This window comes from Aureobasidium namibiae (genome assembly GCF_000721765.1).
Source record: "Aureobasidium namibiae CBS 147.97 unplaced genomic scaffold scaffold_1, whole genome shotgun sequence".
Lineage (NCBI taxonomy): Eukaryota > Fungi > Ascomycota > Dothideomycetes > Dothideales > Saccotheciaceae > Aureobasidium > Aureobasidium namibiae.
This window is the reverse complement of record NW_013581208.1, coordinates 1,706,612-1,730,381: the sequence shown is the minus strand read 5'-3', so window position 1 is coordinate 1,730,381 and position 23,770 is coordinate 1,706,612. Positions and strand designations below refer to the sequence as shown.

At 51.5% G+C, this 23,770-nt stretch overlaps 7 protein-coding genes across 7 annotated transcripts; 2 read left to right on the top strand and 5 right to left on the bottom strand.

Annotated features, from left to right (window-relative positions):
• Positions 1 to 255: 255 nt before the first annotated feature.
• Positions 256 to 1,770, bottom strand: M436DRAFT_36983 (uncharacterized protein; the record flags this gene model as incomplete). Its single annotated transcript, XM_013576506.1, has 1 exon — positions 256 to 1,770. One exon carries the CDS (start codon positions 1,768 to 1,770, stop codon positions 256 to 258), a length of 1,515 nt encoding a protein of 504 aa, XP_013431960.1.
• A 3,364-nt stretch (positions 1,771 to 5,134) lies between these two features.
• On the top strand, positions 5,135 to 5,842 carry M436DRAFT_34982 (DSPc-domain-containing protein; the record flags this gene model as incomplete). Its single annotated transcript, XM_013576139.1, has 2 exons — positions 5,135 to 5,381; positions 5,529 to 5,842. Coding segments are annotated over 2 exons (561 nt in total), but the record flags the coding sequence as incomplete, so codon positions are not given.
• Positions 5,843 to 10,288: 4,446 nt separating this feature from the next.
• On the top strand, positions 10,289 to 11,014 carry M436DRAFT_69137 (B3/B4 tRNA-binding domain-containing protein; the record flags this gene model as incomplete). Its single annotated transcript, XM_013576814.1, has 1 exon — positions 10,289 to 11,014. One exon carries the CDS (start codon positions 10,289 to 10,291, stop codon positions 11,012 to 11,014), a length of 726 nt encoding a protein of 241 aa, XP_013432268.1.
• Positions 11,015 to 11,576: 562 nt separating this feature from the next.
• On the bottom strand, positions 11,577 to 13,709 carry M436DRAFT_37168 (uncharacterized protein; the record flags this gene model as incomplete). Its single annotated transcript, XM_013576542.1, has 1 exon — positions 11,577 to 13,709. One exon carries the CDS (start codon positions 13,707 to 13,709, stop codon positions 11,577 to 11,579), a length of 2,133 nt encoding a protein of 710 aa, XP_013431996.1.
• A 652-nt stretch (positions 13,710 to 14,361) lies between these two features.
• On the bottom strand, positions 14,362 to 15,209 carry M436DRAFT_36571 (uncharacterized protein; the record flags this gene model as incomplete). Its single annotated transcript, XM_013576424.1, has 2 exons — positions 14,362 to 14,892; positions 14,946 to 15,209. 2 exons carry the CDS (start codon positions 15,207 to 15,209, stop codon positions 14,362 to 14,364), a joined length of 795 nt encoding a protein of 264 aa, XP_013431878.1.
• A 527-nt stretch (positions 15,210 to 15,736) lies between these two features.
• On the bottom strand, positions 15,737 to 18,839 carry M436DRAFT_35013 (WD40 repeat-like protein; the record flags this gene model as incomplete). The annotated part of the gene is made up of 4 exons (XM_013576141.1): positions 15,737 to 15,874; positions 15,925 to 18,165; positions 18,205 to 18,543; positions 18,597 to 18,839. 4 exons carry the CDS (start codon positions 18,837 to 18,839, stop codon positions 15,737 to 15,739), a joined length of 2,961 nt encoding a protein of 986 aa, XP_013431595.1.
• A 1,283-nt stretch (positions 18,840 to 20,122) lies between these two features.
• On the bottom strand, positions 20,123 to 23,177 carry M436DRAFT_59921 (uncharacterized protein; the record flags this gene model as incomplete). Its single annotated transcript, XM_013576664.1, has 5 exons — positions 20,123 to 21,422; positions 21,473 to 21,685; positions 21,738 to 21,919; positions 21,958 to 22,699; positions 22,756 to 23,177. The coding sequence occupies 5 exons, from the start codon at positions 23,175 to 23,177 to the stop codon at positions 20,123 to 20,125; spliced, it is 2,859 nt and encodes a 952-aa protein (XP_013432118.1).
• Between the last annotated feature and the right edge of the window lie 593 nt (positions 23,178 to 23,770).

The following is a 23,770-nucleotide window of genomic DNA, read 5'->3' as shown; positions in this document are numbered from 1 at the left end:
TGGGCTGGATCGCTCATTATTTCCAAGGGTCCGTTGTGGCACATGGGAAATCATGAATCGGCGACCTTTGACGTGGCACAAGATCTTGAAAGTATACTTGGTGGAAGGTAGCCATTTATTCGTGGGCTAGTTCGATGTTCTACAAGAAACACAGCCTCGCTGGCGCAAAAAAAAACACTCCAAAACCTATGTATGCATATTCATCTAGAAGAGAACAAGAAAGAGAAAAAAAAGTCGTAGAGAACCATGAATTCGTTATTCCACGATGAGGTTGCGTCTTCTCGAAAGACTGCTCGTACGGGTAGGTTCACTTCCAATGCGAGGGCTCAATGGTGAATACTGTGTCAGGCTTGCGATGCGGCGCCTCTTAGGCACGTACTGGCTCTCTTCAAGCTGCACAGCAGCACGGCGCTCCAAAATACGTCTCGCTGCCTCTGAATGGGAAGAAGTTGAACCGTATTGACTGCCATCTCCCGGGGCTGCATTTGCGCGTCGAGCTGCCAGGGTCTCTCGCAAGCCAGGAGAATGTTGTACACCACTAACGTAATCTGTTCTGCGTGTTGAGGATTGTCTCATGTGGCCCAATTCCGTCATGGCACGAGAGGGAGCGCGCGAGGGCACCTCTAGAGCAGCCTCGTCCTCAGCTTGAGAGTATCTCTGCATGCTGGTGCCGGGGCGATTATAACGAGCTGCATAATCGGTCTGATCATGACTGGGTGACAATTCCTGACCGTGGTATTGATCGTTGGTCTCGAGTGGACTAGTGCTGATCGTGTTGCCCAATCCCAGACCGAGTAAACTACTCCTCCGGCTGTCGAGACGGCTCACGGATCTAGGCGGTTCAGTCCTGAGTTGGAGATCCTGCAAGCCGATACTCGATCTACGAGCGTAACGCGACGAGGGCGTTTCGGCTTGCGTGTGAGATGGACCCAGGGAAAAAGGCTTGACAGTGGGACTAGCAAGATCAACCTTACCCTCACACAAAGCGATGCAGAGATCAGTAAGGTTCCTGCACATGCTGTCGGCCTTTCTCCTGATGTTTCTATCCGAGACAGCAGCGCCATTGGCCATGGAGGCAGCGGTCAAGGCAGTACCTTGGGTTCCATTACCGCCAGTCATAGCAGCAAGCGCCAGAGCGTCGGAAGCTGTTACCTCGAGAGATCGATAGAGCTGTGGATTGAGTACGTTCTTTGCCTTTCCGAGGGCACTGTGTAAAAGGGGATGCAGGTTAGCTGTAGATGGACCAGAGACGCTGGCATCGGTGGGCAAACTGCTTTGTTTCCGAGCATGCTTCGGCGAAGAAGATATAGTCGTTGGGGCGGTTGTTGCTGTACGAGGGCGTTCAAAGGACTGATTCGTCGGGTTTGCACTGGAAGGTGAAGGCTTCCCGCCAATCTCGAGACTACGGATACGAGACTTGAGGTCGTCGAGTTCGTCCCAGACGGTGGAAGGAGCATTGACAGAATCTACAGACTCACTCTCAGCGTTGGAGCCTTTCCGAGCGGTCGGGGCTGGGGACATGGTGGGTGTGATGAGGCCTTGGGCGAGACGATCGGAGAGACTGGACAAATTACGAGAGCTGGTCAATGGCTCATATGCTTTGCCGACACGATACATGCGACGCTGTCTTGGAGTGGCTTCGGAAATGGCAGGGCCAGTGGGACGCTTAGAGGGGAATTTGAGGATATCGGAAGAGGCATTCCACTCGCGAGCAGCAGCCTCGAAGGACGAGGAGGTGGTGGTTCCGACAGCATAGCGAGGCTTGCGCATCGAGGCACGCAGCGAGGGAGTGTGGAGGTTGATTTGATCATGGTGCTGAGGGGTGGGAGAGTGCTGGGCGCGCAACTCGGCCAGTCTTTGGGCATTGAGGCTTTCGTTTGAGGGAGCGCGTTCTCGCACGTTCAATGGCTTGCGCAGGGGTGCTGGGTGTGCATAAGCGTGGGTTGAGGTGGGTTCAGTCGAGATTGGGCATACCTTTGCCATGTGCTGGGTCGGGGCCGTCCATGGCGAGGCTCAAAAACAGATCGTCCGAGGGGTTGACCTTCTGGCGCATCCTGGAAACACTGACCCTCCTGCTTTGGCTCGCGCTGTCATGCTCGCTGGTCGACATTTCCAGACGACGTGATCATAGGAGCATTCTTGTACGCGCTCTTGAGGTTTCTGTCGAAGCTGGTGGCCTGAACTGCGTGCCGGATGTGTGTTTGTTTCGTCGCTGTTTTCCCTAGGCTTTGTGTGCAGCTTCTGCGCATCAACAAAAAGTCGCGACGCGCGCGGAGCCTTGTCGAGAAGCGGTAGCAATCGATCGGGTGCGCGACGACTAGAGCGGCAACAGGGTGCGACGGTAGTGGATAGCAGCAGCAGCGACGAGGATGGCGTGTCCAACTGTCGACTCGACTATGCCCGTGGTTTCGAAGACAGCGGGCCCACCGTCAATCAAGTACGGACGCCCTCGCGCTCCTCGTCCCGCTCCAGCCTTCTTCGCAAACCATCAACCAGCCACAGCCTACCTAGCATCGCCAACCTCGACAAGCCGTGCTCATTTTCTCCATCTATCATCTGTTGTAGTTCCGCCATAGCAACAGACATGTATTGTTCCCAGATCTCACCTCTCTCAAACACCCGTCTCGCTTAGCCTGCCCAGATGCCATCTCGTGTACTGAGCCCTGACACGCCGACAGCTGCTTTGCTGTCGCAGATGCGCATAAACCCTGCAGCAACCATCAAACCCTACAAACTGTCTAGGCACTTATCCAAACAAATCTGCCCACCGATTGCACTAGGTCAACAGCTTACCATTGGCTTTGCCATTCACACATGATGGCCATGGCAAGCTCGCAGAGCCGCGGCGACATGGCCGCAGCCTCCGTGTCGAATTAGAAATACATGTCGGTGCCGTTGACCTAACTGATACGTGGGTACGCGAGCCAGTGCATCCGTATTACAGTTGATCCTCTGCCCAATTAATGGTCCCTACACTGCCGCTCTCTGCGGCAATCGGCTCGCTCGTCATTGATGTAAATTGCAATGCGTTTCAGCACTTGGAGGTTGACGAGCTGCGAAGAAGGACTTGAACGGTTTGAAACGCGCCAACATCCACCGACCAGGTGGTGGCTAAAAATAGCACACCCTTGGCGTCCATTCCATCCGTCTCGGTCACAACCGTTTTGATCTCTCCTCTCTCTCAAGCGCGCCCAGGTCGGTTCGAGTATTGGCCAGTCTGTGTTCCTGTTGCTGTTCTCTTTGTCCCTTTCTGCTTCTCCTTTGACCGAAAGCGCTGCCCTTTGTGCCGCGATAACAACCGCTCGCGCAACAAAGTCCCGATACCACACACACCCGCGCCCAGAACACTCTTACCCTGTAGCCTGTCTTCTTTGTTCGCACCTTCCTCCTGCACCGCTCTCGCCCTCAGCATACTCGCTCGACATTCGATATTCGACCTTGACCCTGCCTGTCTCGACACTGCTGCCAACCCGACTCTCCTATCTCCCCGCGACTGCCGTTGGCCAGTACGGTTTCGCATCAAATTACAGCCCTCCGCGAGAAAGACAATAACTGCCGGCGCGTTATCCACAACAGACTCTTTTCCTTTCCACCCGCCGAACCGCTCCTGTGCGGTCCTTTAATATTACAACCCGACTCGAACAAAACAATACCCTTCTGTGCGGTCCCAGTCAAGTCTCCGACCTGTACAGATATTGGCTTTAGCGTCGTACTTTCTCTACTCTACGTCGGCCGGACTCGATCGCCCAAGACCTGGTATGTGTATCCATCGAACGCTTCCTTTGAACCCGTACAAGTGCTTCTATCTCCTGTCACAATGAGTTTCGGGCGCTACTGCACTCAATGCGGCCGCTGCATGACCCCAGAGCGGCTACAAGGCCGCCTCACATTGTGATTGGTCAACTACCCGTCTAGATTCTGTGAAGCGCCCTGCTAACATATTACTTCCGACCAACCAGCCTCTCATCCATCCTATCTTGACATACCTTCTGTCCAGGTTCACGGGTACCCAGACCGTCGACTCGCCGCTTGTTCGGACTCGCCGATTGCTTCTTCGAGAAATGGCTTTATAGTGCCAATACTGCTTCTAATAGTTTGCTCTCATTTGTCCGCTGGATCATTGCTGGCGACCTTCCTTCCTTTGTCATCCACCACCTACTTGTCGACCCTTGCCCATCTCTGTCACTTTGCAGAGTGTCTTCCCGGCGAAGGCTTCGCACTTGTTTTTGTAAGATCGCTCTTGTTGCGGACCCTGACGATCTCAATCGCAGCACATACAGACATTACATCTAACCACAATGCAGAACGTCTCACCCTAACTCATCCTCACATTGGCCACGCACATCCGTCGAATCTGCCCGTCTGATCAGCAATAAGTCTGCGTGGTATTGCGATGATTAGCAACTTCCACGGACCTGTGGGCACGACTAAACCGCTACCAGGCGGCGATGTCTCGCGAACAGGCACAACTTTACAGAAACCCTTCGACTCATATCACCAGCACAAAGAAAGTGTACCGACATCTGCATCGACCTCAGCAGATTCATCCCCTACTACAACCGCTTCCATAATCGACGATTCGTCGGCTACAGAGATGTCTCCGGGTTCCTCGCCAGAGTCACCTTTAGGAAAGCCTTACCCTTCCTCGTTCGGCATGACCAGACCGCATACTTCAGATAATGCCATGATGCATTCATCACAGCCCTTCTTCGAGCTGCAACGATCTACCACCCCTGGCCGGAAAGGAAGAAATCTGAAGAATCTTGCCGTCAACACATCGGGCGCGTTTGTCATGTCTAGAGCCGCATCCACCACATCACTTCCCATGTCATCGTCGCTTCAAAGTACGGGGAATGCTGACAGCCTTGGCCAGTCCTTCTCCAAGCCTCCCAGTCTCACCAAGAGACGTTCTAGCAAGACTCTTGGCTTGACCATCTTGACACCAGCCAACACCAAGGCGTTACCTCAAAATGGACGCGCCGCTGTACCGCCGACTCCATCGTTTGCTCGACCCAATGTGCTTCGTCACTTCCAGTCATCACCCTCTCTGCCTCTACACATATCTGAGGAGATTCGCGAGGAGCCGTCGCTAGAAGCACAACACGAACAGAAAGAGTTTGCTTTACCTCTACACATGCGCGCCCCGCTCAAGACGAACGACTCCGACCAGAACTTCGACGTGCCACAATCGAAAGAGGAAAAACCTGAAGCTTACCCCGATGGACCTATCTGTGTTTATGGTCACTACCTGGATCTCTATCTGGAGCCCACTGCTGAACAAGCTTCTCGCTACGACGTCATCCTGAACGTTGCCAGTGAAGTCAAGAACCCTTTTGATTTCGCGACTTTTCAACCTTCTGGTCCTGAACTGCGTCTTGATGGTGGTGGCGGCATACAGTACGCTCCAAAGCGCAACGTTCTGGCCCCTCAGAATGGGTTTGGCCGGGAGAATCTGAGTCCAGTCTACGAATCATCACCAACCACACCTAAGGCACCTTCATTCCTCAAACATGTTACTTCCGCACCAGGGGAGAAAAACTCAACAAAACCAGAGCCCGAGTACATTCACATTCCCTGGGAGCACAACACTGACATCGTCCCCGATCTCGTCCGCCTGGTAAAGGTCATTGATGAGCGAATCCAGCTCGGAAAACGTGTTCTGATCCACTGTCAATGTGGTGTGAGCAGATCAGCGACACTGGTTGTGGCTTATGTTCTGTACAAGAACCCTTCGATGAGCGTCCAAGAAGCATACGATGATGTGAAGAAGCGAAGTAGATGGATCGGACCAAACATGAACTTAATTATGCAGTTGCAAGAGTTCCGATCAACGTTGCAAAGGCCTCAAAGCAGGTTTGGTAATACCCGCGGTCTGAGCCCGAACTCACCCCCATTCGGTTTCACCGAGAATGGTCGCCCAGCATCCTACGATGGTAGCAGTGTGCCTGGAATCAAGTCGCCGAAGACTGCTCCTCTTCCACCGGACACAGCACAGTCGAAGCTTTTGCGTAATCCCGATCTTCTGGCTGTCAGCCCAGGTCCTTCTTCTGCGCCTTCAGGTCTTACATGGCCGTCAGACCACGACGTACCTGTGTCCAAGAAGTCGGAAGACTCTGCTCGCCATGAAGCAGCATACGTGGATCCCAATGGCCGTACAGTGCCCGTGGTACAAATCACAGAGGACCATCCCATTCTCGAACCCAAAGCCATGAAGAAGCCGAAAGACCGACCAAAATCACTGAACCTGGAATCGCACATCAGACAAGACTCTGGAAGACACATCACTCCAATGGTTTCTCCAAGAGCTACCGAGTTTGCTATGGCGCCGCTTAGACCTTCGAAAGAGGCAGACTCGGCTGATCGGTACGGATTAATGTCTCCACGCGCTTCCGAGTTCTCGCAGTCTCCCTTTGATCGCGAGTCATTGCTCGGTGCATTAGGCATGGGCCCGGCTGTGCTTCCACAACTCAGACCTCAGCGTCTTGCTCCCAGCGCGCCCAAGTCGCAGAAGAAAGTGCCGAAAAGTCTTACTTTGCGACCCAAGATCAGTGCGCCCAGCTTGAAGGAGCAATGCGAGCTACAAAGTATGCAAGCAAAGCTCGAGGCTGAGCTTACGCATGACGAGCCGGACTTTATGGATGCTTTGGCTTCACCACGCGCATTCGAATTCACCCAAAACCCCTTCGCCAACCTTCCAGGAGATTCGACTGAAGTGGAGAAGTCCACCGCTACCGCTGTCAATGGCAAAGAGGATCCGCGAAGCCCGCCACAAAAGGGAGCTTTCCCAATACAGCGAAACATCTTTGATGTGCTATAGCATAGAGTCACGGCAACCCCATCGCAATGACCTAGTCCACCTTCGTTTTCTGCATAATATTAGACATATTCAACGACGACCCGTTCTTCCCATTGTACGATGGATTGATGGTACAAAATCGTCTTTACCGCAACACAAACTTCTGGAGAAGTTTATATTTATTTGACGACTTACGGCGTTTACACTGATGGGAAAGGGAGAAGAACACGAAGATTTATTTTCTGCCTGATACTTGTTTTCTTTTGATTCTTCTCTCCCCATTCAACCACTTTCTGCATCATGCCATTGTCTTTTTCTTCTCTATACCATGCTGCGCGGATCCGATACATTCATTCGAATCCAGCCAGCGAGCGTTTGCATTTTCTCCTTTGGCCTCTTCTTCATAGCTTGGTTCGTGTCTTTCTGTCTACCCCTGGTTTGCTCTTTGATATGATAAGAATGAATACAAGAAAGATGCTGATCCTACTTTCACAATCTCCCATTTTCATGTGCATTATGATTTTGTCTCAAACGTGAGAGGATTGTAAGTGCCTGATTTTGTCCCACTGACGCCGGAAGTTCCATTTCAATTTGTAGTCGAAGTGACTCGCACCTTCTTTCCAATAGACACCTTGCCCACCCATTATCCACCTTTTGCTATCCACCTGCTCGCTCTATCCACCTTCCGAATTAGTCTAGTTCTGCGGTGGTAATTTAGTGGTGCTGACGTCGCTAGCGCACGCCACCACGTAGAGATCGGTATATCACTCTAACCCCCGTACTCCGGTATAACTTTAGTGCTAACACCACCAAAGATGAACCCTCTACTAGGATTATATATGTTCGATAGATTTCAACGTCAAAATCGTCTTAAATTGCAACTGCTAGCTAAACTAGCCAACCGTATACCACAAGAGGAGCCTAAATTTAACGAGCCTCTATTCGATATCGACACATAGTAAGACTTAAAGATCCGGCGATACCTACGCTTTAGTAGGGACGATATCTACCTTCTTGCTTAGTACTTCGAGCTTAAGAGCATGCCTCGTAGGAACCGGTATAGAAAGGACTCCGTACGCTCGCTTTACGTAACCTTAATGAGGCTCGCTTACCCTAGAAGACTGTTACAATTACAAGACCTCTTCGGTCTTAATAAGACTACTCTATCGCGAATTTATAACGATATAGTCGACTGGCTAGTACTGCGCTTCGGCTACCTGTTATACTAGCATCCGATGCTGAATTACAAGCGGTTAGATAACTATTTAGAGGCCATTAACGCGTTCGGCGGAGTAACTTAGAACCAGTATTAGGGGTTTGTTAATAGTACTTTCCGAGCTACTTATCGTCCTCTCGTAGGTTAAAGGGAGTACTATATAGGGCATAAGAAGCTCTATAGCTTTAAGTACTAAGCAATAGTCGCTCCTAACGGTCTCTACGTAGCGCTATAGGGTCCCTTTAAGGGTAAGCGTAACGACGTATATATAGGAAGACGCTCTAAATTTGAGGCTCGAATTCGTAATATCTGCTCTAGCCATTAGCGTGTTATACGACTAGTAGGAGACTCTGCTTACCAGTCGTTTAGACTATGCGTTATACCCTTTCTAGGCCGTAGAACATTAAGTATATCGTAAGCTTAGTTTAATAAGCACCTCTCATCTATCCGAATTAGCGTTAAAAACTTCTTTAGGCAGGTTATAGAGCAGTGGAAGTACCTTAGCTACCGAACTGGCCTTAGAGTTGGTTAGTCGCTAGTTACGAGCTCGTTTAAGGTAGCGGTATTGCTTAGTAATTGCTATACTTGCTTATATGGTAATATAATTAGCTCTAGGTTCGGTATTGATCCTTATACCCTCGAGGAGTATCTAGAGATAGGCCGTAGGCGAGATTAGTATAAGAGATCGATCTGCTTAGGCTCTTCGACGATATAATTAACATCCTTATGCTCGTTATTAGTTTAAGGCTTAATCCTACGCTTCTTTCGAGTTACTATAGATACTAGACTAATTAACTGATCTAGTTTAGTGTTAAACCGATCTATCTTTATGTCTAGTCTATAGACCTTTACGTATAAATCATCGATGCGTCGGCCCTAAGTTAAGTTAAGGGTACCATATAAAATTGGTAATAAGTATAATATCGATAAGGACGAGGCCATCGAGCGTTCGAGTAGTTTAAAGAACCTCTCTAAGTTACGCTCGCTACGCTCGCTCTTACGCTCTAGTATACTAATAACATTACTAGAGCGCTTATTCCGACTTCTACGCCTTTACGTAGTAGCATTTAGCTCCTCGGTATCATTGTTAACTTGCTTAGTTAACTACTAAGTGTCGTTTTGCGCCTATTAACGAGCTATACGACCTTAGCTACGCATCAAGTTGTTACGTAGAGTCGCTTGCTCGTCGGTCTCTTATAGTGTTTAAGAGGATAACTCTATACGCGCCTCTTAATCTGCCTTAGCGCTAGCAAGTACTTCGATCCACTTATCTACGGCATGATTAAGGTTAGTTTCGGTATCGTTACGACCGGTATGCTCCCCCTTTTACTTAAGGGCCTCCTTCCGATTAGTAACTAACGACCGTAGCTAAATTCGACATCTATTCGCAAAGTAGCTACGCGAGGCCGCGCGCTCGAACTTTACGCGCATACGGTCCTAAAACACCTCCTTCGTGGTCCTTATATCTAGCTATAGCTCTCCGAGCGAGGCGGCGACTTCTACGAGGATAATGTTCTTCTCTTACGTAAGCCGAGTACCGATCCGACGATTGTTCTTAGTAGCAGGCGCCTTAGCAGTAGGCTTAGTTATTCGCGCTAGCGCATACGTAGCTCGGCCTCCTCTTAATCGACTACCTCTTCCTCGGCTACCTCGAGCTCCTTTACTACGGCCTTAAACTGACGGCAACGGTAGGCCCATGCTAGCAGATAGAGCTAGCGTAGGCTTAGCAGGCGTAATCGGTGCGCTCGGTTAATCGAATATTAGACGATGGCCACGCTATGGCGACGGCGAGGTGTTGCTATTATTTAGCAAGTTGCTGTGATCTATGGTTTTGATTACATCTAACTAGTATATAGGCATACCACTACCTCGAGCCTCTAAGGCTTCTGCCGGCCACGCTAAGTCGATCTACGCCGCCATTACCACGCTAACACGTATGGAGACGACCACCTGCCTTATGCGGTAATTATCGAAGGTGTTAAAGGCTATCCAGCATCTGGATAATTGCTATCCAGCTGGGGAACTCTACTTGCCGAATACGGTAAGTTCGAGGTGGATAGAAGAGGTGGATAGCGTTTGGGCAAGGTGTCTAATTGCCGTTTTTTCCTTCCTCTCACGCCCTGTGGATGACATCTTGACAAGGTTGTGGTCCAAGCTTCCATACATATATATATCGTCATGGCAGGTAAGAAGAACAAAATATCGAAACAGCTCCTTGCCTTCCCATCAAATTCCCCTCTCCTCAGCTCTCAGCATTCCATCCAAGCAAACAAACCATGCGTTCAATCGCCGACCTCCAAAAAATCGTCGACGGCGCAACCGTTGCCAAAAGTGTCTTTGATCTCCGACCCGATTACCTCGTTCTCCTCATCGCAGTGGATGGCATTTCACCATCAGCCAGCGACTCCACCTCGAATGCCCTCCTCACTTCCGCCGAAGCCACCGCCAAATCCCGCATCACTCCGTCCTGTCCAGTCACCGAGATACCAGCCATAAAAGCCTGGCGCGAGACTTACAAGTCCTTTGGAGCCAAACCCAAAAAATACCAAAGTTCGATCGAGGCTTTGACGAGGAGGGCAGCGACCGAGCAAGGATTACCGCGTATCAACAGGTTGACAGATATCTACAATGCCATTTCAGTATCTCACAACATTTGCATCGGAGGAGAAGATTTGGATGCGTATGTGGGTGTTCCTCGCTTACTCCGCGCCACCGGCGACGAAAAATTCGAGACAAAGAATGGAGATGAGAAGCCCGAGAAGGGAGAAGTGGTGTGGTGTGATGATGCGGGAGTGACGTGTAGGAATTGGAACTGGAGACAGTGTGTCAGGACTGGGTTGAGAGATGACACGAGAGCGGCGGTGTTCATCTTGGATGCGTTGGAGCCCGTGGGGAGGAAAGAGGTGGAGGAGGCGGGTAGAGAATTGATGGAGAAGTTGAAAGAAGGGGATGAGGGGTTGGTGGTTGCGATGAGGTGTTTGGGGGTCGAGGATGGGATTTGATGGAGACAAGGGTGGAGGAGATGGTGTGTTGGGTTACTCTTGTCCGTCTTTGGAAGCAGAATATCTTGATTGCTCCTTGCATTTTCATACATGATGCAATCTCTACCTTGTACGGTTTTAACACTGACAATCGACGCCTGGTGGAAACCAGCAGACACTAAGATGAGTTTTTCTTGGTCGTGGTGATTTGCTCTCTGATCTCCTGCTCCAAGTATTCTTGATGGGAGCATTGATACCTGGATCTTTACGAAGACAGCAGGGAGGGTAGGTTGAAGGAAGTAGACAAAATCTGTGAAATTCTCATTTCTTCGTGACAAAAAGAATAATAATAGTAGAGCTATGGATAAAGTGGCGGCAGAGAGAAAGAAACCAAAGCCCCCCGAGCAAAGAGTTTCTTGAAAAGGGTCATCATGGAAAAAGACAGCATGTGAGCAAAGAAGAGCAGGAATAACAAGGAAAGCTTGAGAAAGAGAAGAGAAAGAGACCTATGCGCCATATTTCAGCCTCAGAAGTCTTCTCGAACAACATCCAAATCAACGCCAGCCCACTGCTGGAAACGTTGCTATCGTCTCAGACTACCCGCCGCTCGCGAAAACAACCCACGGCTAGGGCTTCTGGCCTCTGCGTTACCGTTTTGAGGAGCACCAAAGTTATGTGATGTGAGTGTTTGGTTGGCTGCTTGCATAGCCAGAGATTCATCACTTCCACTACGGCTGCTGGACCCTGCTGAGCGTTTGGAGGGTGAGAGAGTAACACCGCGGGTTGGTCTCGAAGATGGTTCAGATGAAGAAGTGTGGTGTTCGCTCATGCGGCGGAATAACTTTTGTGTCTTTTGTGAAAGGGCAGCTCGTACGCCTCCACTACCGCTTGACGAGGACTTGATTGGCAGCCCAGGTTGGAAAAACGGTGTCGAAGTCGCTGCTTGGATAGCTGTCGTCAGATTAGGTGTAGTCTCTGATCGTTCAATACGCTGTGGACGCAAGCTGGAAGATCCAGAAACGGAGCTGTTCCTCTGTAGCGACGCCGGCGGTGTTTGAAGTGCTGCAAGATTCGGTGTGGTTTCCGAGCGCTCCATTTGGAAACGAGTCTTTTCGTTGCTCTTCGGTAGCAGTGCCCACTCTTCCTTTTGACCTGATCGTGACAATTGTGCTACTCCTTCACGAGGCATACTTCTAGCTGGTGAGACGTTGCGACGGATCTGAAATCTAGACGGCGTTCCTTTGGGGATACTATCCCCGTCAGGATATGACGCGTCTGTTCCTGCGCTTCCCGTCCGATCGCTGTCCGACTGTTCATAGTATTCATCTTCCTCATCGGTCGAAGACAGAGACATGCTATGTCGATTAAACCACCCAGCACCATTCATTGGGTTATTTGCTTCTTTTGTGGCGTGAAGCTTGCTCATATCGGCGATGCTCGGCGTCTCAGGAGTGTGCAGCAGTGCTGCATGTTTTGAGGCATTCGCGAGATGCTTGTTTGATCTATGTTGCGAGTTTGGTTGGCCAGTCATGTACGAGTCTTGCAGAATGCTCGTGCTTGCACTGTCTGGTGTTGGAGGTAATGAAGTCGCGGCGAATGCTGCGCCCTTGAGCGAGGGTCTCCTTTTTTGATTGATCTGTGAGAGTGTGGTAGAGTAAGCTGGTCGCTGGACACGAGCAGCATCTGAGCGCGGTCGCGGTAGAGGTTTTCCTGAAGATTTTACGAATGATTGAGGTGTTTGCACTTGGATCCAGGAATTGATGTCAATGTCAGAATCATGCTTGCGACCAGCGTTCTGTGAGATGTGGTGTAGCTGGCTGTTGGGCAAGGCGAGATCAGTCTCCTGGTGTTTGCCAGCGTCTTCGCTCCTGGGGAGATCGTAGATGCTCGGGAAGCTACTCTTGCTCAAGACACTCAAGCGAGGTGAGTCAAGGGTGTCAACGTCCGACAGAGACTTGTCGACATCCTCTGTTTGCGACGTCAAAGATGCGAAACTCTTTACAGCACGCAACGACGGCTTTGGTTTCAGATAGACGCTTCGCAAAGCACGTGTGTTTGGTTTCTTGTCGTCTACAAAGGAAGGTATGCGCCTTGCAGAAGATGATTGTGTCATCGAAGACTTGTCGGATTTGGGTGGTGAGAGAATGGCTCTTGGACAAGGGGACACAGAAGAAGCACGCAACTCCGTGGAGTTCACCAAGTGGTCGTGAGGGTGTTGTTGTGAAAGTTGCGCTTGTTCAAGTCTTTCTTCCAGATCACAGATGATGGAAACAGCCTCTTGAACAGCTTCGTCCCGACGCTCCAGTTCCTTGACCAGACTGTCGTTGAGCTCGAGGAGTTTAGCATTCTCCTCGACTAGACGATTCGCATCCTCGGCGCGTGATGTCAGTAGGTTGCAGTTCTCTTGCAATTTGGCCATGCGCTCCCTGCAATGGAAGAGCTCGAGCTTCAAGTCAAAGTTGAGTTTGGAGAGTTTGTCCATGCGCTTTTCTATCTCGCGCACACCTAGGGATGCATTTGGATTCGTAGGGGTATGGGTATTGTTAGGTGTTGTTGTTAGGTTGTCGTGCCCAGTATATCTAGCCTCGTCAAGAAACAAGTCATCATCCGGAGTCGTCAATCGTGCATTTGAACCCGAGCGACGTGACCGAGTGTTGGTGTTTGCGCGACGCGCCTGCAGGCGGTCGAGGAGGTATGGAGATGCCGGGTTATTCATGTCGCGCAACTAAGATGTCGTGGTGTTGATTAGGTCAATGCAATAACAGTCATGCTCAAGTAGATATGGAAGGGCGACAGGTCCAGTCCAAAATGACAGAAGTCGGTGAAGAAGTAGTGGTGGTGGAAAAGAGAGACAGGGTTCAAGACATGCGAAGGGTGAGTGACGGCGAGTTGGAACGTGAGGGCCAGCCAGATAGAGTGATTGAGCACGATAAATTCGAGCGTTGGAATGCAGTCGTCGCTGGAGCAGCAGAGACGTTTTACGCGGCATCCAGATTGAGCTTATTTCTACACGAACAAGTCGAAGCAAACTTGCGGCTGCTTGAATGTTGAAAGGATGGTGGAAATAGTTCTTGAAAGGCGGCCAGGCACAGGAAGGGACCATCAGTTTTACAGAGCGGCCGCATGTCTATCACAATGCAGCTTTCCAGAAGGCGCACGAATGGCATAGCCGAACGAGCGCTTCAAGTTCGCGCCAACGCCCAAGTCCCCGCAGTTGGCGCCCGACAAGCTTCAACTTCCCGTTCTATTGCCTCCATGTTGGCTTCGCGTCCGCTTCATTGCATTCCTACATGCTCCTTGTGGTCGCAAAGTGTTTGAAGAACATCTATTGCATATGCTTTTGCGCATGTATGGTTTCCATCATCTTCTCAAGAACCTCGGAACTGGTCCAGGAGCTGACCACCAATCGTTCTCCTTCGGCCACCATCACTCTCTTCTACTCTGGACCCACTAGCCGTGGCAGCCTCTCCTTCCATACGTCTTCTCAGCCCCTCGAACCTCTCCCTTTCCCTCTTGCCAGCACTCAGATCTGGTATTCTCCAAGCCGCGGCCCCGGGCAGAATGTCTCTTCTGTATGCATAGCCTACTAGCCAGCCCACTGCTGCTACGATGGCAGAGCCAGGTAATTGTGATAGCGCCAGTTGGAGAGGAAGGAGGTAGGACGTCGACTTCGAAGTCAGGTTGATGGCCGAAGACGATTGAGGCGAGTCGCTTGCTGAGAGCTGGTATTTGTACATGTAGGGAATCGCAGCGTGGTACTGAGCAAGGAGTGCGAAGACGAAGGCCGTGGGTCCGGCAGGAAGATAGTTGATGTTGTAGAAAGAGAGCGGTCGGATGATGAGTATGAGAAGGAGTGGTGGAAGCAGAACGGTATAGGGCAGCGTCGACAAGAGGAATGACTGTATATTCAGATTAGTTACTAGTCACAGTGGGAGTCGATTGCTGGGCTTACTGCGAACTTGCGCGAACCCCAAAGACGCTCGATCACGCGTAGTTGGTACAGAATCATGGCCGCAAACAAGACCTCTGTCGAGTTGGTATAGACCAGCGGCCAGATCATGCATCGCCATAGCTGTCGGTAGTCGGAGATGTGTGGCTTGACCATGATGAAGAGCAGGTGCTTGGTGTCGGTGATGCTGGCCAGGAGCGATCCCACCACTACCGCCATGACCAGGTACTTGGACAGTGGTGCATTACTAAACCCGGATGCCAGCATCCTGTTGTCCTTGCTACGCGTGTTGTCTGACGAGTGTTCAAGAAGTTGAGATCAAAAGTCTACAAGATCATCTAACAAGAGGGACACCATGTCATTTCCCCACAGAACACGATCGACTCCTCGACTTCGTCCTCCTCTCCACTCTTCTGAGGTCGCACAAGATTGACAGACAAGCATGGCAAGGCACAAGATATGAAAGAATGAATGTATGATATGATGAGTAGCTATTCATGCTGGGTAATAATATTCCCCTTCAGAGACATTGGCAAAATGCCATGTTCAGGCCACCAAAAGCAAGAACTCCCCCTCTCTGAGCCCCCAGAGAATACCTAGTATGACCGATACAAAAGAAAGAGAAATCGCTGAAAACAACATGAGCAGCCCAAGTGCATCATTCATGCACATAATGCTCGGGTATCCGTCCCAAATCCCTTCATCCCATCAATGCATCGCCGGCATTCGTTGGGTTCAATCATCTTGCTTCCGCCTCGTTCATTATCCGTCATCGTCAATCCTCGTCTCCAACACTAGCCTGCTACTGCAGCTGGTTGCGCTTCTGCTGTGGCATCGACATCGTCGATCTCGCGTCCGCGTGGGTCGACCACGATTCGGTGTCCTCTCCTGCTCTCTGGTATACCATCTCGGGCTGCTCCAAAGTCCAGCACCTGCACTCAGTTAGCTTTTGTTACAACCGCTCATGCCGACCTGCACGTACCTCGATGTATGTAAGGTTGTTCCTTTGCACTGCAGCAACACACCTTCTCTCGTCGAAGCGGACCTGCCACACTCCACTAAGATCCGAGAGCAAATCACGCACACACTCACCCGTACTGATGTTAGACATTTTCAGTGTACGATCCGAGCCGCTGATGACTTTCTGGTCGTCGTGTTGGAAGCATGTAATCGCCCCTGTGTGTGCCGAGAGGATAGATTGACAGTTTCCATTGTCAGGGTCCCAGATGCGCAAGGTACTGTCCGCTGCAGCACTGACCAGACGTCCATGGCTGAGATCCAGAAGACCCACCAGAGATGTGTGACCATCAAGGTTGAACAGACAATTTCCTGTTTCAAGAGACCACACCTTGACCATGTTGTCCATTGATCCGGAAATGCATCGTCCTCTTGCATGGTCGAGAACTACGCTGTAGACTTTCTGCGTATGGCCTGTAAGGCGATGCACCATATCGCCGGTTGATATCTTCCACACTCGGACTGTAGAGTCATACGAACCACTGACAAGAGTGTCACCATGTGCTGCGATGGCACGAACTGAGTTGTGATGGCCAGTAAGCACACGCAGAGAGTAGGGGTTGTCGCTATCGTTTGCTGGAGGACCGGCTTGATGAATCTGCGGGTCGCCAGGACGAGGAAGCTTCCAAACTCTGAGAGTGGAGTCACGCGAGCCAGTGATGATCAAGGGCTCTTTTGGCATCATGATAGGCGAGCCATCGGCAGCTGTGCCAATCTTGACAGGCTTCAGGATTACCAGACAGCGAACGGTAGAGGTGTGGCCCTGGAAGGTCTGTAGACACTTGCCAGAAGGAATGTCCCAAATGCGGACAGAGCGATCCGTTGAGCCAGACACCAGTGTATCGCCTTCGTACTGCAATGCCCAGACACCGCCCTCGTGCCCCTCAAGCTTTCTTCGCAATGCACCAGTTTGCGTATCGTAGACATTGATATTGGTGTCGTCGCTACCGGTTAGAATCTTGTCCGAATCGAAGAGCAGGCAAGTGACGACATGGCGGTGGTGGGCACGGAAGGCCAGATGATGAGGCTTTGCTTCGGCGTCCATCCAACTCTTTGCGATCATGTGATGCCTTTGGTAGATGGACTTGAAAAGATGCAAGTTTGCAAGACTTGAGAGGCCGACGTCTGGTTTTGGCACCGCTTTGGCAGCAGCGCTCGCGTAAGCAATGGGACCTTGTGCTGTTTGGAAGTCGTGCATCCAAAGAGGGGAAGTGTCTTGGCGCCTGGATGCCTTCCGTTTCTGTCTCTTCTGACCGCTGGCGCTGCCTGTTGCTTTTCTCTTGGTTCTCGTAATGCGCAGCGATGCAGAAGATCCTGCATCATCGCTGCTAACTGAGGGAGCAGCCAGAGGACTCAACGGCTCCAGCTCGACGACTCTAGAAACCGAGCGGGTTGACCTTGATTGCCCCAGATCTTCCTCGTATCCATCAAGAGAAGGAGCCTGCCATGCCCATCCTTCACGTACTGCACGTTCAATCTCGCCCTCGGGCAAGTTGAAGCCGTCCCTGTCCAAGAGTTCTTTCCATGCTCTTTCATCCGAGTCAATCAGATGCCTCCACTTCTTCGATACCTGAGCCGCACGGCAAAGACTCTTGACATCCAGGAACTTTGTGATCTGCAAGCCCAGTTCCACCGGCAAGACATCGAGAGGATCGCATTTCAATGCAGGGTTGATAAGCGAAGCAACGGTCCGTAGTGTTATCTTGGTCGAACGTCTAAGCATCTGATACAAGACGTAAGACTGCATATCTTCAGGAAGAGCATCGTAAGCATCGATCATTGTCGGGACATCCATTAGTGTCAATGGAGGCTGGTTGGCTTGGTGAATATGACCTCGGTCGACGGTAGGCTCGTTGAAACTAGCAGAGGCATCGGGCTGATCGGTCATCATGCTGTCTTCGAGATCCAGCCTGGATACCTGACTGGCGTTCTCGTCGTCGGCATCACGAGTGGACAAGAGCAGCTGATGGCTGCGAGCCAAGTTTGCGGCAGCTGTGACGGGAGAGAGACTTGGGCTTGGGAGGCTGGCATCTTGTTGCGAGCCACTTAGTAGACTAGCGGGCAGCGGCCTTGGTTGTTCGAGGCGAGGATAGGGGTTGTCGACGGGTTCGAGATCACCCTCTGCGACAGGAGGAGTTGCAGTAGCAGTATCCCGGTCAAAAGAGTGACTTGGACCCGCAACTGATGCCTTTTGCTTTGCATGTTGCTCCTGCCATTCACGAGCTTTTTGTGTCAAAGAAGTTACTCGTTGCCGCTCGCGGTCGTTACCAGGGCCAGCATCGGTGTCAGGAGTTACGGGCATGGGACGGTTTGTGGAGTCTGAAGTTGAGAGATGTTGGTCATCGTCAAGTGGATATGTGATGCCAGAGCGAGTTCGTGACAGAAGCGAGCGAGGATGTCTCCTACGACGGTGCAGACTAGCTAGCTCTGCGGCCTCGGCAAGACTGGGTGGTGAAGCGGGCCTTTTGAGCTGGGGAGGTCGGAAGTCTTGAGGTCGAGTGGGCGAATGGTAGTCCTGGGACGAAGAGTGGTGGCTGCGAATGATGCCGTTGGATTGTTGTAAGCGTGCTTGCTGTTGCTTGTACTGTAGATAGCGATTAGTGGAAGTTTGGTCAGCACATATGGAGCTTATAATACCTCGTCGAGTGATGCCCGGACATTCTGAGCCTCTTGGTAGACGATGGGAATACCTCCAGCACTGAGAGAAAAGCGTTGCAGAGAAGAGGGAGTAGGGGTCGAGGCCAGGGGATATTGCTTGGGGTCACGGCTGAGCATGTCTCTAGGTGGGCGGATCAGGAGAGGAGGGAGAGTGACGGTGGTTGTTGTGGTCGTCGTCACGACCGTCTGTTGGGTGGCAGGAGCGAAAGCCACATGAGCCATGGTGGTATAGGGCGACATGTCTTGATGGTGGTCGGGCGATGCGGGAGCGGTCGTGAACGAAGCCTGGGTGCTGCGGAGCGTCGCCCTTGTGTGGTCGTGACGGGCTGGAGGTTCCATACTGTGTCGACCGACTCTGAGCGGGCGTCGAGGGCGGGCGGTATAGCCCTGGTGTCGGTGTTGGAGTTCACAGGCAGTCGGTCTCGTGCAAGCACAGGCAAGCCCCCAGAGCGTGACGACAGATCAAGGCAGCGGGGATGCAAAGGTCGCAACCACGCTCTTGTCGCTGAGACGTCGATGGGCGGATGGCCGAGTGTGTCAATATGGCATCGTCTCTCGAGAAGCAGGTAGAAGGGTCGAGTACCGTCGCCAAAAGTCTTGTATGGCCGTCGGTGTGGGTTGCTGCGTCGGTCAGGAAACACGCCGTTCGCTGCCTGAGTCGCTCGCTTTGTTCGGCTTCCCGGTGCCTGCCTGCCTCCAGTCTTTTTGCGGAGAGAAAGCGCCACCGCTGCCCTGCTCGCCAAGTCTCCATCGATATCCGCGAAGAAAACCTTGCCCAAGCCTGCATAACCCTAATTCTTTTTTTCTGCTTCGTCATGCCTTTGTCTTGTTGACTGCTTGGTTATACTGCAATCTACTATACATCGCTCATGGCTACTCGTTGACTTGCTTCCAACTTCCAACTAATGTCTACACCATTCTCTATTCTGGGGTTTGAGCTCTGTCCCTCTGGAGGCCCCAGCCATCTGCTCGTACCCGCGTAGAGTGGTTCACGATCATCACCCCGTCATTATTGCCTGGACAGCCAACAATTTCTTTCCAAATAAAACATGACAACAACACATCTCAATCGGTCCCGTTCACATTGAGTACCCTGACCATTCCTTTGAGCAAGAGGCTTCAAACGTCGTCCAGATATCAGCGATCATGTCAGAAGACGCAACAAAGAAACCATGTCACTTCGAGATGTTTGGAATGTACTACGCATTCGATCATTATTGACTTTACGTACGAAGAGCTTTGTGGTTGCCCATGACACTAGCGACTTGGAGCTGTCTTTCTTCAATCAATCCATCTCTTGAAGCTACCTTCAATCAAGTCATCTTCGTCCGAAAGAAACCACAAGAACACCGCCACAACAAGAATGATCATCATGACCACCTTATTATCCCGCAAAAACAAGACCTTTTCGATAGACAGTCTGACAAAACACTTCGGCTGTAGCGTATTCTAGACTTTTCATTCATAGAAAATGTGGCCTGATGAACAATAGTAAAAACAGACTTTTACTCGTTGTCGACAAGCATCGAGACCCAGTTGGGCTTGAGCTTGTTCTCTTCCTGGCCCTCATCAGCCTGACCAAGTCTGAAGGCTGAGCGAGGAGTGTCCGACTGCTGAGCAAGCTGGATTCTGGCGGCCAAAGGACTGCTGTCAGGGGTGCGAAGCTTCTCGGGGACCTGGCCAAAGCCATAGGTAGTGGCCTTGCCGCGGGAACCAATACGGCTAGGCGTGATGGCGAGGAGAACGCCGTGAGGAGTGGATCTACCGTAGGACGAAGTGTCCAAGGGGCTGGTAGACAGCTCATACGAACTGCGTGACTGGCTGACAGGCGTCTTGGGCTGAATGGCCTGAGTGGGAGTTGAGCTGCTGTACGACCAGGTATCGACATTGTTGACAAAGCGGTCGGTGGTGCGCATGGTTCGAGGAGTGCTGAAACCGTGGTGTGCCACGTTAGATGCAGAAGCATGCTGAGCAGCAGTAGAAGGCTTAGGAGGAGCGGCCATCTCGAAAGAGTTTCTGTAGGTGGCATCGTTGAAGATTGAACCAGACTTGTGCTGGATGATAGGCGCACCGGCATCAACGCTGGTGCCAACAGTGGCAGACGGGATCAGCACAGGAGGCTGGTTGGAGCTCTGCAAGGTGTAGCCGCTCTTGGTTTGAGCCAGAGAGTCGGACTCTTCGACGCGGGAACCATGCATCTGAGCCAGCGAGTTGAAGGGCTCGGCATGAGAGCCCTGAACGCTGTGGACATTTTGAGCTTGAACCACAGAGTTCGATCTTACGGCACGAGAGCTCTGGGCCTGAGCCTGAGTCAGAGAGTTGGATCTCTCGGCGCGAGAGGTCTGCATGCCAGTAAGAGTTCCACAGTCAGTGACGGGAATAATATTTCCGTTCAGGTCTGGTGCAGTGGTCATGGTGCCATCGGCGTAGTGGAGGACAGGCATCATCTTGAGTTCAGGCTTGCCACGGTCGCGGAAGTGCTCGGGCGCTGTAGCGGTGATCTGAAGACTGGAACTGTACTCGTTACGCTCCTGCTTAGAGGCTGAGCCTGGCACCGATGCAGGCTGGGCTCTGCTGTCAGGCTTGCCGTTCTCGAAGGCTCCTCTGCGGCCGGATCTGTAGGTACCACGACCGCGGTTACCGCCACGACCGAAGAATTTGGGGCCCATGGGAGGGACTGTGGCAATCTTGCTGTTCTCCATAGCGCGACGGAAGAACTCTGTGGTAGGAGCGGCAAGCAGGTTCTCGACGTGGGGTGCCTCGACATAGGCCTTGACGACTTCACGACCAGTTGCTTCGGTGTAGCTGACGACCGGTTAGTATTGGACAGCTGAAGGTAGAAGGGATTAACTTACTACATGCCGTTCCACATCTGAGTGATGGATCCCTGGTCGATCTTACCCTCCACGAGTGGGATGACCTCATCGTAGGCGACCAACTTGCAGTGGATCCATTGGATCATCATAGAGCCTTGAAGTTTGGTCCACTTGCCAGTCTCCTTGTCCCAGAAATCGGTCTTGATGTTGGGGTTGAAGGCCTGAAGCTCAGAAAGACCGCAAAAATGCTTGCTGGGCAGTGTTAGCAATCATGGCAGACATGATCAGAAGCAATCAAACGAACCTGCCGGGAATCGACCAGAGGAACAGTGTCTTCATGGATGGGTCCTCACGACTGTTGTGAAGATCCATGATGCGTGACATGACATTCTGGTTGGTGGCCCAGAATCCGGTCTGGTGAGACATGAGAATGTCGTCAAGGTTGGGGCACTTGATAGCAACCACTTGCGACTTTGACAAGGTTAGCTGCATAATTGTGGAGAGGTACATGGACGTCAACTTACACCGTAGGGCATGCAGTAGTGGTCGGGATTCATTCCGCTGAGAATTGAGTGCGCTCCATTAAAGGTTTCGAAAGAGCGGTGGTTGTTCTGAGCACGAAGAGGCTTGAAAGTGCGAGCTGTCTGCTTCTCGATCCAGACATGAGGAGATCCAGAAGGGCGGACATAGTCTGACTCCTTGATGGCACCAGAAGGAGAGGTGGTGACCTGCGATTTCTTGGGAGTAACGGGAGTATCAGATGAGGCAGAACCATGGGCCACAGACTTCTCGACCTGAGTGGCGGCAGCCATGACGCTTGAGTCTTGCTTGGATGGGCTCATGTCGAAGGCATTGTGCTGATGAGCAGTTTCACCACCGGCATTTTGCTGCATCTGGGCAACAGAATTGTTGGTAGTGGCTGAGGCAGTCTGCTGAGTGAAACCCGAGACGTCTGGGGCAATACCACCATTGTGGGACTGAGATTCAAGCACAGAGGCACTTGTCTTGAAGGGAAGAGAGACCGAAGCCTTCTTGCTGCTAGCAAGATCGAGAGGCTTGAACAGAGCGCCGAGGCCAGGAATCATGAAGCCCGTAGCCTGAGGAGCGAACGGCATACTTGAGAGCTTGCTGCCACAGGACATGTTTCCAGGAGTCTGGGTATGATCGAAGTCGGCAAGCTTGCCGGTGTTGTTGGCGACACTGGAAGAAGCAGACAGTGCGTTGAGAGGACCGGTCTGGTGGACAGACTCGCGAGGGTCAGAAAGGCTTGGAGTCCGTCAGTGAAAGTTGTTCCCAGTCTTCAGATCGAACATCATTCTTACCCGGTAAGATCGTGGGAGAAACCAGGACCGCCGCTCATGGCCATGGATGACACGGACATGCTTGCGCTTCTGTTGGGCTGAACTTGACCACTTGTGACTACAGAAGGTTCAGAGTTGAACAAGGCTCTGACAGAATCACTACCAAAACCGGTGTGACTGCTAGGCTGCTGGGGTAGGCGCTGCAGAGTTGTCTCGTGCACAACGCGTCTGCGCTTGTTGAAGCCCTCGACGAAGGGGTCAAGGACTGAAGGTCCGGGAAGAGAGGTTTGGTCAGACGAGGCCTCGGCATCCAAGTTGATCTGGCGCTGAATGATAGTGGTCGCGTCAATGACGCGACCCTCTTCAGACTTCGCGGCCGAAGCCACGCCAGAGGTCGACTCTGGAGCATCGAGGTGCGCCGAGCCGGCAGTGTATGGAGGCATGTTGAATGCTATTTGTATGTTAGCAAGCTTCGGGACGACCGCCGACATCAGAGGGATGTACTTTTACACAGTTTTGTTAGACTTCGATAATGAAAGCAAAATTGCGTTCGACAAGTTGTGGTGGTTTTGGTGCGAGGAGAATGGTGTGAATCAACTTTGACAATCGATAAGACGCGCTGTGGAAAGTCGTCGCGCAGTGAACGCGTCAAAAGCTCAAGATGAGCCGGAATTCAACGATGACGATAAACACAACACCCTTTCTTCTTTTGTTTCACTTGACAAGTAGAAAAGGACGAGAAATGAAATATGCTTGAGCCAGAAACACAGCTTCTAGAGACACCAGACTTGCCGCACAACCTCGAAGCCTACCTAGGTTCATTTCACGGGTGAATATTAATTCGCATTGAGATGGGCCGTACGGATCCCAGGTATCTTATATGGTGACTGTGGTTGGCTTCATGGTTCTCATGCATCGACAGGAGCATGGCGAAGCGACAGTCCAGCTATCTCGATGCTGAACGTGCAGATTCGATATCTCGATGGAAGGGAGCTCAGAGCTTTCTCCGAGGTGAACATCTTGGTGAGTGGTGCGT